Source organism: Petaurus breviceps, unplaced genomic scaffold (assembly GCF_028583685.1).
Source record: "Petaurus breviceps papuanus isolate PSGF00001 unplaced genomic scaffold, PetGlider_PUasm1.0 90644, whole genome shotgun sequence".
Taxonomy (NCBI): Eukaryota; Metazoa; Chordata; class Mammalia; order Diprotodontia; family Petauridae; genus Petaurus; species Petaurus breviceps.
The window spans coordinates 242776-256233 of NW_027187298.1; the positions used below are offsets into that span (position 1 = coordinate 242776).

A 13458-nucleotide genomic window follows, 5' to 3' on the forward strand; every position below is an offset into this window, starting at 1 on the left:
CACAGGCTATACTCCAGGTAGAATTAATTTCCATGCAGAAGTCTGGTCAAGCAGCCAGAGTCTCTGAGCAAAATACTATAATCAAGCCTTCTCTTCAACTCCCACTCTTCTCCCTTTGCAGCTAACAAAATCATTTTCCTTTTAATCACGCTTTACGAAATAGGTGCCATCCTCTTAAGGGTTTGCTCCATAAAAGCTAATTTCTGTCATCTTTCACTGTGACACGGTACTTCGCGGTGATGTCGGCCCCATTATTTCTTTATCCATGTAGCATTACTAATTCAGTCTGCGCACTTTGCTTTATTTTGGTAACCATCGCTCCCCACCCCCCTCTTATTTCTCTTCTCCATTGTTGCCATGATATTTTTCTCTTAGACGAACTAAACATAATGAGGCAGTCTGTGTCATAGCAAAAAGTAGATAAAAGTAGCCTGTTTATTAGAGCCTATTTAGGCTGAGCCAAGCTTTGGGTATGGCATATGGGGAAGATGACTTTGGTCAGGGACAGAAAGGAGTGGAGGAGGAAGAAGAGGAGGAGGAGGTTTGGTGTTGTCAATGGCACCCACATATAGACACTTATTTGCACACTTATTTGTGTATTTCTGGAAGAATTTAAGCTTCTTGAGAGCAGGGGCCATTTCATTTTTGTCTTTGTTTCCCCTAAAGCATATAGTATGTATTCAAATATTAGTAATAACTAATTTGTAATACTATAAGGTTTACAAGTCACTTTGCATATATTGTCTCACTTGATTCTCCCAGCAACCTGTGAGGGAGGGGTTCTAATTGTCCCTATTTTATAGGGAGTAAACTAAGGCAAGTCATTTAACTTAGTAAGCTCCCAAGGCAGGATTTAAATTCTGGTTTGACTCCAAGTCCAGAGATCTATCTATATCCACTATACCAGTAGTATCAAACACAAATGGATATGGATCCCTGTGGGAGACATATTGACTTAGGAAGCCTCCACTTAACATTATGTTGTATTATATTTTCATTTCTTTTTCTTTTTTCTCTAATAAGAATTTATTTTTCGTTTTTAACGTTCATTTCTACAAGATTTTGATTTCCAAATTTTCTCCCCATTTTCATTTGTTTATATTAAACATTTCCCAATTATACTTTTATCCGGTTTTGTAGCACTAATTCCACCACCTAGAAGTCTCGTGCTGCCTAGTTTGTTAAATTGAACTAGCTCCATCCCTCTTCACTGTTGACTGAGAACAAGAGCTTTTGCAATTGCCATTTGCCTTTTTCTGACATCTCCTTCTCTTTGGCTACTTTGCACAGTCTTTCCTTCATCTTCCCTATAGATGGTCCTATCTCTGAGCTAATAACCATAGTTTAAAAGTCACACTTTTATATCACTTCGAGACTTACAAACAAATGAATAAAAAGGCGTTTGTTGGGTGTTTATTGTGTGCCAAGCATTATGCTAAGCACCAGGAGATACAGATAGTGAGTCACGATGGTCTGGCTCTCAAAGAACTCACATTCTAATAGAGGGAGAGAACACCTGGGAGGGTTCAGCTGTAGGGTGGATGGAAAGACTTTCCTTAAAATTTCCCTGTGAGGTGAGCAGGATCATAGGATTCATAACTAGAAGAGAACAGAGATCCTCTGCCTTTATTTGTTTTAAAGATGCAGAAATGGGCCCCAGAGAAGTGATTTGTCCAATGCCCCATAAGTGATAAGTAGCAGAGCCTACCCACCTCCTCTCATATCGATGTATGTGATGCCTCAACACCAAATAGTTTGAAACTTTTAGTTGATAGGAACCTTAGTTCTTAGTATAAATATTCTTACTACTCCAAAACATTGTGGTATCATGGAAAGAATGCTGGATTTGGAACTGGAGAATGTGAGTCAAATGCTGACTATGACACCAATTGGCTGTATTACCTTAGACAATTCATGTAAACTTTCTGTGCCTCATGTGTTTTCTTTCTGTAAAAATGGAGATAATCATATTTTCATGACCTCCCTCATGAATTATTGTTAGGAAAGAGGTTGGTAAACCTTAAAATGCTCTGGAATCTTATTTTTTGTTGATAGTTATGGTTATTTCTACATACCACTGGGGATGCCTAATGGTACCATGGAGATGAGCCTAGATTATTGAAGTCCATGCCAACATAATATGAATTCTGACAGGGTCCTAAAAAGCAAGAAGCCTTCAAGCATGGGTCTATCAATTGGTGTGTATCTTTGGCAAAGGATCAGCCGGTTTTGGAGAGGCTTATCACTAACTTGTACATAGGATAAAATATTTTTCAGTCATTGTTACCACTGAAGGTCATCTCCTTTGAAGACTTAGAAGGGCTGTGGTGGAGAGAGTACCAATGCCAACTAAATGAGAGATTCTTTAATATCATGATCTATAAATATCAGTAATGTAAATTATGTTAATATCCTGATGGGAGTCATGTCCTGGGGAACTCTGAATCCTTTCCTGTTTCACATAGATTACCATTGAGAGAAAGTGATAGAAAGTGAAGAATTAAGAAGCCTCTTGATGTGGGTAAAAGAGGAGAGTGTCAAAGCTGCTTTGAAGCTTAAAATTAAAAAAAAAACTAAAATCCTGCCAAATGGTCCCATCATTTCCTGGCAAATAGAGGGAGAAGAAATGGAAGTCCTGTCAGATTTTATAGTCTTGGGCACAAAGATCACTGCAGACAGTGACTGCAGCCATGAAATTAAAAGATGCCAGCTACTTGGAAGGAAATCTAAGTCAAATCTGGACAGCGTAGTGAAAAGCAGAGCTATCACTTTGCTGATGAAGGTCTGTATAGTCAAAGCTATGGTTTTTCCAGCAGCAATGTATGACTGTGAAAGTTGAACATAAGTATGAGGAAAGCTGAGTGCTGTAGAATTGATGCTTTTGAATTATGTTGGAGAAGACTTTTGAGAGCCCCTTGGACAGCAAGATCAAAGCAGTCAATACTTAAAGAAATTAATTCAGGCTATTCACTGGAAGGTCAAACACTGAAGCTGAAGCTTAAATACTTTGGTCACATAATGAGAAGACAGGACTCATTGGAAAAGATCTAGATATTAGGAAAGATTGAAGGCAAAAAGGAAAAGGGGATGGCAGAGGATTAAAGGGATAAATAGTGTTATGAAAACAATAAACATGAACTTGGACATACTTCAAGAGAGTGGAGGATTGTGGTTGTGCTTTGTCCTTCTTTTTTGAAGAGGACCTTGACATCAGGGAGATGATGACATGACCTGCAATTGACTTTAATTTGAGTGAGGAAGGGCTATGCAAAGACACTAGTCTCACTTTTTCCTCCAGAGCCATCTGGATCCAGTGGCCAGCTATAGATCAGGACCACTAGATATGGCCCAGGATGCAGTGGTAGACCTTGGTCCTTTTAAGCTAAGGTCTTTCCAGGTTTTCACTTTGAGTGAACCAATGCCCATTCAGTGAATGGGCCTCCTTAAGAAGTAAGTCAGGGGATGATCCCTCTAATAATAATTTAAAAAAAATCAAACTGGTAGGAGAAGACCCTTAGGGTTGCTGGACAAAAGAGAAACAGTCATTATTTACTTCAATTCTCTTAGTTGCAAAGAATGTTCCAACCTACATTGAAACTCTTCCCTGGGAGGCCATTATATAAAGGCATAATAGGTCCACTTCCTATTCCTAGTTTTTTTCTGGACATATTCTGTTTTTACATCACTAACATTTCCCATCATATCTTTCCCCCTACCTTGCACTCCAAGAGTGAGCCTTTATGACAAAAAATTGAGAAGAGGAAAAAAAAGTAGTTCAGTAAAACTTACCAATATACTGAAAAAGTTTGATATTATTTGTAGTGTTCCATACCCATAGCCCCTCACCTCTGCAAAGAAGTGGGTTTAAGTGCCAAAAGATCTCTTCCTTGGGGCCAAGCTTGGTCATTATAATTCTTCAACATTCAAGTTTAAATTGTTTTGTTGTGGTTCCTTCTTACGTTGTTATATTGATGTATGTATTCTTTTCCTGGTTCTATTTACTTAATTTGCATAGGGATATTCTTCTAGTGAATTCTAACTTTCACTTTTTTTTAGACTGGCCACCTGTAGTGAATGTGCATGCCTGCTTAGACTTTTGAATTTGTATGAATTTATATGGATGTATGAGAGTATGGACATATGCATCTACACATATGTCTGGTTTGGAGGTGTAAGAACTGTTCATAGATGCCAAAGCACTTTCCTTAGAACAACCTGATGGAGTGTTTAGTTTAAGTATCATTATCCCCTATTTAAAAATTTGGAAATTGAGACCCAGAGCTGTTAGATGACTTGCCCATAGTCATATAGCTATTAAGTGTCAGAGTGAAGATTTGAACCCAGGTCTTGTGATCTTAAATCTAGCACTCTTGATTATGCAAGAGTAAAAGCAAATGTCAGTGAGCAAGTGATTAGCTACTCCTTGTAGTCAGTTCTCTATGGAGAAGGAGAGAATGGGAGGGAAGAAAGGATAGATAGATATTTTTATAGGAATCTGGGTTGACAGAGCTGGCATCTAATACCCTTTTCCTTATCCCTGGTGAACTGTAGCATTTCTCTCCTGAAAGCAAAAAGAGTTTTCTCTTATTTTGGACAAATAAAACCCCAACAATCCAAAGAGCAGGAGATCCTCATTTTGATGGATCTGTATATTCATTAATGTGAGCAATCCCTACACTTGAATACAGATTGTAACTCTTCTGCCTCTTCTCATCCTGTGTATTTTTGTCTGTTCCCAAGACAGTGAAGGGCTTTTTCTAAATGCATTAACATTAAGCTTTTTTCTTTCTTGTTTCTAGGTAAAGTCTAATTTTTATGCCATTCACCACTGGCATGGGAGTCTCTTTTGGCTCATCCTATATTCTGCCCCAAACAGTCACCAGTGAAATAATCAAAGCAATATTTGTTCCTGCTTCTAACAGCAAGGATGTAATAAGTTGTACTTTGCAATAAAAAATGGGAACCATTTTGATTCTGTCATGTGCCATGAAGTTAGATCACAAATGGAAAAGAAAATCTCATTCATAGAAAAAGATAAGATTCTTCTTGATTTCTTGAATTGGGTACTTTTGTAAGGATTCAAAAAAATGTGGTGAAACCATTCTTTTGGTTGGTATGGAGCAAGGTGGATTTTTCCTCCTGTTGTAAAATTACAACATAAATTGTGGATCTCTTGGGTTTAGAACCAGGAAAAGACCATTTAACCCTCTTGAGTTCTATAATGGGGATATAGTCTTTGAAGCTGCTGGTTTCAAGAGAATTATTTTTTTCTGTGGATGGAATATGTGCAGCCCATGTGATCTGTACAGAACCTCAAAAGTATTAAAATGTAAGTTGTAAGTTTCTTAGATTTTCCATCTATTCAGGAAATCTATGAAAAGGTAACATCTTAAATAATGTGTTCAAAACCCATCTTTCATTTTTTTTTCTTTTTGTACAGGAGACATGGGAGACAGAGGGCAGAAAGGCAGTGTGGGTCGTCATGGAAAAATCGGTCCCATTGGTTCGAAAGGTATCTTTTACTAAATCTTATTCCCTCCCTATGCTAACTGGAAATCCATAGTGTGCCATTTACTTTTGGGATAAGTCCCCCAATTGCAGGAAGAGAGAACATCTTTGCCAGAGGACTCTTTTTGGGTTTAGTTTTTGGTCTTTTGTGAATGACAGATCTTGTCTTGCTTTAATTACTCATCAGAATGTTTGAGAGCTCTCAGAAGGAGTTTGGAGAGATATCAGTGATAATTACTCACTTTGGGAAGCTTTTTTTTTCCTCCAAATTATTTATTTATTTTTAGCATTCTTTTTAAAAAATTATTTTGAGTTCCAAAATTTCTTCCTCTTGCCACCTCCTCCCCAACCTATTGAGAAGGCAAGTAATATAATATCAATTATACATGTGAAATCATGCAAAACATATTTTCTTATTAGCCAAGTAACAAAAGAAAGCAATAAGAATAAAGAAAGTGAAAAATTATACTTCAAGTTACACTCGGTTCATCAGTTCTCTCTTTGGAGGTAGGTAGTATTTTTCATCACATTTTGGGAAGCTTTAAAGTAAAGGAAACCTTCCTTCTCTTAATCATCTCAATTAGGCACAATAGTTAGAAGATTAGGATGGGGAGCTAGGTGGTAACTTGGTGAATGGAGCAGGCTCTGGAATCAGGAAGACTTGAGTTCAAATGTGACCTCAGACATTTACTAGCTGTGTGACCCTGGACAAGTCACTTAACCTCTCTCGGCCTCAGTTTCCTCAAACTGTAAAATGGGGATGATAATAATAACAACTCCCCTTCTGGGATTGTGATGAGGATCAAATAAGATAATGTTTGTAAAGCACTTGGCACAGTGACTGGCACATAGTAAATGTTATATGTTAGCTATTTTTATTTTCTGTGATCTTCCAGAAAATTCACTGTTATTCCTGAGGAAGTTTCTGATTATTAGTATCACATTCTCCCCCCTCCTCTTTCCCCCCTGTGTGATTTAATCTCTATTGAGGAATTCCTCATGTAGAAACTCTTTCAACCAATTCAGACTGGGAACACTGTATACTATAGTGCTAGAGAGTTTGGGGGTGGGGAAGGGGTGAGCTTAAGTGATTTATAATTCTAAAGCCAATGTGCATCAGTCATTCAGTCAACAAGCATTTTTTAAGTGTTCACTATATGTCAGGCACTGCAATAGGTTCTGGATATACAAAGAAAGATTAAAGATAGTCCCTGTTCTCAAGGAATTCACAGTCTAGTGGGGGGTAGAAAAAATGAAAGCAACTATGTACAAAGAAGATATACAATTGGAAGGTATAACAAAGGGAAGTCACAACAAGCATTAAGGGGGATCAGGAAAGGTTTCTTGCAGATTTTAGCTGAGACTAAAAGGAAGCCAAGAAAGTCAAGGAGGCAGAGATGAGGAAGGGAGAGTTCTAGGTAAGAGGGGACAGCAAATAAAAATCACCCAATCAGGAGAATGGAGTATCTTGGGGTGGGGAACAGCCCGGAGGCTTCTGTTATTAGGAACATAGAGTATTTGTGTGTGTGAGGAGTAAGAAGACTGGAAAGATAGGAAAGGGTTATGTTATAAAGGGCTTTAAAAGCAAAACAAGAGAATTTTATGTTTGATTCTGTTTGTTTTTTGCTTTTTTTGGAGGGGGCAAGGCCCGGCAATTCGGGTTAAGTGACTTGCCCAAGGTCACGAGGCTAGTAAGTGTTAAGTGTCTGAGGCCTGATTTGACTCCTGACTCCAGGGCCAGTGCTCTATTCACTGCACCACCTAGTCGCCCCCTATGTTTGATACTGAAGGCAATAGGGAGCTGGGTTTTCCTGAATATAAGGTTAGTTCTTTGCCTTCTATGCTAAGCTGCTTCAAAAATCATTATCCTTAACAAGTACAAAAAAATTAAAGTATAATTTAGGTAATCAATGGACTGTGCTCATAAAATATCCTATCTATTAATCTTTACCTCCTATTTCTTAGGTATTTCTAATATTGTAGATTGATGCTCAGATACACTAAGCAGGGCATGGTGATAATAATAAAAATCTCACATTTTTATAGAACTTTAAAATCTTCAAAATGCTTTCGTGTACATTTTTTCTTATTTGTTGCTCACCAACCAGCTTGTGAGGAAAGCAATGCAGATATTGTTATCTCCCTTTACTGATGTGGACACTGAAGCTCAAGATTCTAAGTGCCTTGTCTACCCTCAGACTGCTTTTTTGCTCCCTCCAGCCTATCTTTAGTTGTATTCTTGAGAGGCAGCATGGTGTCTTGGATATACTGGGTTGGTCTTGGAGTCAGGAAGGCTTCGGTTTAATTCTTAATTTTACAGCTTTTCCTCTGTTAAATATTTCCTATTTATTCTGTGTATAGTTTGCTGTGTGTATATTAGTTTGCATGTTGTCTCTTCCATCAGATTGTAAGCTCCTTGAGGGCAGGGACTGTCTCTTGCCTTTTTTTGTGTTCCTAGCAGTTTAGCGTAGTGCCTGGCACATGGTAGATTATTTAATAAATATTGATTGAAGTTCTGCTCTGACATTTACCAGCTATATGACCATAGGTAAATCACTTAACTGACTTCAGTTCCTCAAATAATTCATTAAGACTCAAAGTTATTACAGAGATGACAACCTGTGTTGATAGTTAGAGTTTCCCTATCAGGCATTCCCTGATGAATGGATACACTGATGAAGACACAATTCAAAAAGTTTTCCCTGCCCCCTTCCCCCTGCTGTTTCATTTTTGGTGACTGGCAAAGAGATAACTATTAAAACAAATGAGATGAAAATACTTGATTTTTATCGTATGTCACATGATTTACTAACAGTATTATGGTCCCTAACAGATTCATGGTTCCCTTTGTTCTTTTTTCATTATATTTCTCCTAGTGTAGCTGCTTAGCTCTGAGGTTTACAGTAGTTTTTCAACATGATTTCAACCAATGAACTTTCGGGCAACATTTAATTCTATTTAATTCAGTTTAGTTTCCATCAATTCAACAAATACATGTTACATTCCTGTTATCTTTAAGGCATTTTGCAGAACACAATGGAGATATGAAGAATAAAACTTGGTCCTGACCTTCAGACAGCTTACAGTTTACTTTAGTAGGGAAGATGAGGTATTTTTTTTTGGACTTTTTTTAGAGGGCAATTGTGGTTAAGTGAGTTGCCCAAGGTCACAGGGCTAGGTTTTTTTGTGTTAAGTGTCTGACGCTGGATTTGAACTCAGGTCCTCCTGTCTCCAGGGCTGGTGCTCTATTCATTGTGCCACCTAGCTGCCCCCAAGATGAGGTATTTACATAAATAATTATAATACAAATTAGTTTTTAAGTCCATGAGATGGGTACAAAGTACGGTGAGAGTTTTCTGGGGATTATTTCTGCCTGCAGGGAATCACAGGGGAGAAGATCCTGTCCATTTTCCCCTTAACCAAGTCACCCAGCCATCTTGCTCACCCATACCACAGAAATTGACAAAGGGGAGTGAGGAAACTCAGGATTTCTGTTGGGTATACTAAATTATCCCAGTGGGGATAGGAACTAAATCTACGATTTCATTGGTGTAGGAAACTTGCTGAGGAGGAAATCCCTTTAACAACTTAAATTCTTAGAGAACTATCTGGAGTACTGGGAGGTTAAGTAGATTACCCAGAATCACATATGTGTCAGAGCCAGTGCTTGAACTCAGTTCTTCCTGGGTCTAACACTGGCTCTGTAGCCCCTATTCCATGCTATTTCTGTCAGTATGCTGGTTAGAAAATAGTGAGTGAGAATCCTGGGCTACTGAGGGCAAAAGCATAGTTCTTTTCCAAGACTATGTCTGTCTTAGGCAGCCATCTTGCAAATTTGATGAGAGGGACTCATAAAGAGTGGGAATGGGTGAGGGAGTACTCATCCCCACATCTAGAGAAACAATTTAAAGTTTGTGCTTTATTAATGGTGAATTGATAGCATGATTTGTTTTTATTATAGTGAAAAACATAGTTTATTCTTTGGCTAAATTCTTTCATTCGCTCATTCATTCAACAGATATTTTTGAAGCACTCATTCTGTTAGGTGCTTGAAAAAAAAGGATATGGTTTTTGCCTTCATTGAGCTCAAAGTCTAGTAGGTGGCTAGGTCACATAGATAATCCTAATGCATACCATTACATACTTTGTGCATTAGAGAGATATGCAACAGAATACTAAAATATTATGTGAGGTTAGAGAGTAATGGTTTTTTACCAATCAAGGGAATCAAACAAGGCTTCCTGAAGGAAATGGAGTTTGAGTTGTACTTTAAAGGGTAGGGAGGAATTCAATAGTTGAAGAATGGGAGGAAGAGCATTCCCAGCAGAGGACATGGCCAGAGCAAAGGCATTGAAGTATAAGAAAAGAATCACATTTTGGGGTGCAAAGTAGTCTGGCTGGAGCAGGGTGTCAGACAAGATTAATCTGGAAAGGTAGGGTAGTGCCAGACCATGGGGGCTTGGAAAGTGGGGAAAAGGAGTTCAAACTTCACTCACCAACCAGTAGAGATTTATGGAAGGTTTTTGAGCAGTATAATGACATGACCAGGTCTCTGTGTAAAAAAGAGTATTCTGACAATGGTATGTAGGAGGAAGAGAGTGAATTTCCATATTCCACCCCTGGATGATCTGAATAAGACCAGATAGAGCCTTATTTGGCATTTCACAAAGCTCTTTCCATACTAGAGCTTGACTTATTTTGATTTGCTTTAATTCATCATTATCTTGGATTTTTGACAAACTGAAATTTTCAATCACTTTTTATGCATTAAAAAAAGAAACCAAAGAGAAAAGGGCCCTTTTTGTTCTTATGTGGAATATGGAGCCAGATCTATGAAAGCTACCCTTTCCCCTGTGCCCAGCTAGGTTAAAGTTGCCTTTCTTAGGGCGGCCAGGTAGCACAGTGAGTAAGAGCACTGGACCCAGTGTCGGGATGACCTGGGGATCGAATCTAGGCTCAGATACTTAGCACCACACCCAGAAATAACTGGCCGTGTAACCTTGAGCAAATTACTTAACCCCAATTGCTTTAAAAAAACAGTTGCCTTTTTTAGGGTATAGAGTTATGATTTCACTGGTGTAGGGAAATTTTAGCTACTGATGCACTGTATAACTTTTTTTTCTCAGTTTATTAACTTAGAGAGTTCCCTAGAGCACTGAGGTTGTTACTTACCCAGGATTATGTGGAGGCAGCTAGGTGACTCAGTGGATAGAGTGTGGGGCCTGGAGTCAGGAAGACCTGAGTTCAAATCTGATATCAAATACTTACTAGCTGTGTGACACTGGGTAAATCTCTTAACCTTTGTCTGCCTTAATCTAGTGGAGAAGGAAGTGGCAAACCATTCTAGTATCTTTGCTAAGAAAACCCCGTCGGTGTGCTATGACCATGGAGTCATGAAGAATCAGACACAGTTGAGCAGCAACAACAAGCAGGGTTACACAGACTTTTTGTTAGAGGCAGGATATTAAGTCTTCCTGACTTTGAGACTCTCTAGATACTACACCATGTTGCCTTTTGCTGTTGGGGAAAAATGTTTTGGTGTCATCCAAGAATTCGATATAAATGTTTAAAATCATCGAATTTTAAATTTAGAAGCATTTCATTAATGGTTTGTAGATTTAGATAGCTCAGAGGTCATCTGGTCCAATCTTCTTGTTTTATAGATTAAAAAAAACAACAATTGAGATACAGAGTCATTGAATGACTTGCCCAAAAATACACTGAGAGTAAGTAGAGAGTCAAAATTTGAACTCAAGACCTGTGACTCCAAGGTCAATGTCTTTCAACTACAACCATAGCCTCAGACAATTATTAGCTGTGTGACCCTGGGTAAGTCACTGAATCTTTCTCTTGCCTACATTTCCCCGTCAGTAAAACAAAGGCATTAGACTTGATGGCCTCTAAGTTGATGATTATATAACCTGAAGAAGCCCAGAGAGGGGGGCAGCCTAAGGTCACAGACGGTTAGTGGTTTCATAATAGTCAGGGAGTTTGTTCTGAACTCAGCATGAAATGATAGACAACTTCATGATAACTTTCACTAAAACATCCCAATGTGTTTGAAATTCATAGATTTCCTATAGAGCTGATGTTCTCTATACTCATTTGAGGAGAGTGATGAAAATTTGCATATTGAGAGAAGTTGTATTATTAATAAGAATGTTATCTATTCAACCCAAGAAGCAACTCCATGCAGTGGTCTCCCTGGTGTTAAGAGATCCCACCTTTCACGTTCATGAAAGTAAATATGTCAGTGCAGATTGTTCCTGGATTCACTTTGTCAGGCTGAAGCTGGGCATTTTCTTGCAATGTCTTTTGTCCCTTGTTTATCAACTTCCAGGATCACAGATTTAGAGCTGGAATCTAGTCTAATCCCTTTGTTTTAGAGATGAAGCGTGGCCAAGATAACAACACATTCCCACCTGGGAATTCTTGTTTTTTTTTTAATTATTATGGTTCAATATATTTTATTTTGAGCTGTTGTTGTTGACTTTATTTATGTGCCTTGATTTCAAACTTTCCTAGAGTCGCTTTAAATCATATCATGCAGATGTATAGTGTGATTTGGGTGGTACAGTGTGTGGCACAGGTTGGGGGTGTCATGAGGCCCTGGTTCTGTCACTAACTAGTGGTATGGCCAAGTGTCTGGACTTCAGGTTTTTTTTTTTTTAAATTTGAAAACCACAACAACACAACTAACGATTATAGAGATTATAGAGATCAATCAACCAATCAACTAATATTTACAAAATGCCTTCTGTGTGCTAGGCACTGTGTTAGGTTCATGTATAAAGTAATCTCTATACTTTCATTATAATGATAACTGACATTTATATTCTTTAAAATTCCTCTAATTCTAACATCCCAATTCTAAATCCATCTTGATAGTGAATTGTTTAGAATAATTTCTCTAAGCATCAAATTTAATTGAAAATCAGGCCACTTCTGAATATGATCTCATGTATATGCTGTCATTAAAAAAATGTAAGCCAGTGTAGATTTTTAAGCAAAAAACAGTGTTTTCTTTTTTTTTCCTTCAATTTTATTTTATTAAATTTGTTTATCTACTTTTAGTTTACAAAAAACCCAGGTTTTTCTGTGTTTCACACTAAGACCTATGGAATATCCCAAGTGAAAGAAGAGTGTTATAAGTAAAAGGTAAAAAAAAAAGTACAAATAAAAGTAAAAATGCAAGTGAATATTTTTGTTATTGTTCAGTTGTGTTGGACTCTTCATGACTCCATTTGGGGTTTTCTTGGCAAAGATACTGTCATTTTCTTTTTCCTTTTTCCCTCTCCAGCTCATTTTACAGATGAAAAAACTAAGACAAACAGGGTTAAGTGACTTGCCCAGGGTCAAATAGTTAAGTAAGGGTCTGAGGTCAGATTTGAATTCAGGAAGACTTACTTCTTGTGGCACTCTGTACACTGTGCTATCTAACTGCCCCAAAGTGAGTATAATTATATGCAAAAGGTAAATAAGTAGAGGAGAGAGCATTGGGTTAGAGCCTGGAGTCCTTGCAGGTCCAATTCCCAACTAGTTATATGACTTTAGGTGACATACCCACTCTGGTTTATTTTCCTCCTCTGGAAGATGATGGAATTGGAACTAATAATCTTGAAGATCCTTCCCACCTCTGTCATTCTAAGATTCTGAAATTTTTGATACTTGGGTTTGGGAGCTAAGGAAATAGAGGTGGGGGAGGGTAGGGTACCAGCAAGGCTACCTGACTCTCCATAGAAGAAAGGAGGAAGTCTGTAGAGGAAAAGGGACTGGACTAGTCATCTGACATCTTAGGTTCTGGCAAAGACCCTGTGTGACATTGTAGAAAACACTTGAGTTCTCTTGGCCTATTTAGTTTCTTTGTCAAATGTCTCTTTTAGGTTTAAAGGTCACAGGGTCATAGATTTAGAGTGAGAAAGAACCCTGGAGATCATGTAGACTAACCCG

General features: G+C 38.1%; 1 protein-coding gene across 2 annotated transcripts in view; it reads left to right on the forward strand.

Moving 5' to 3' along the window:
* COLEC11 (collectin subfamily member 11) overlaps positions 1-13458 on the forward strand; it is a 67887-nt gene that overhangs the window by 42498 nt on the left and 11931 nt on the right. For both annotated transcript variants that reach the window (XM_069064765.1, XM_069064766.1), the window contains exon 4: positions 5441-5512. In XM_069064765.1, coding sequence (XP_068920866.1) covers positions 5441-5512 — 72 coding nt within the window. The remainder of the gene's footprint in view (positions 1-5440; positions 5513-13458) is intronic.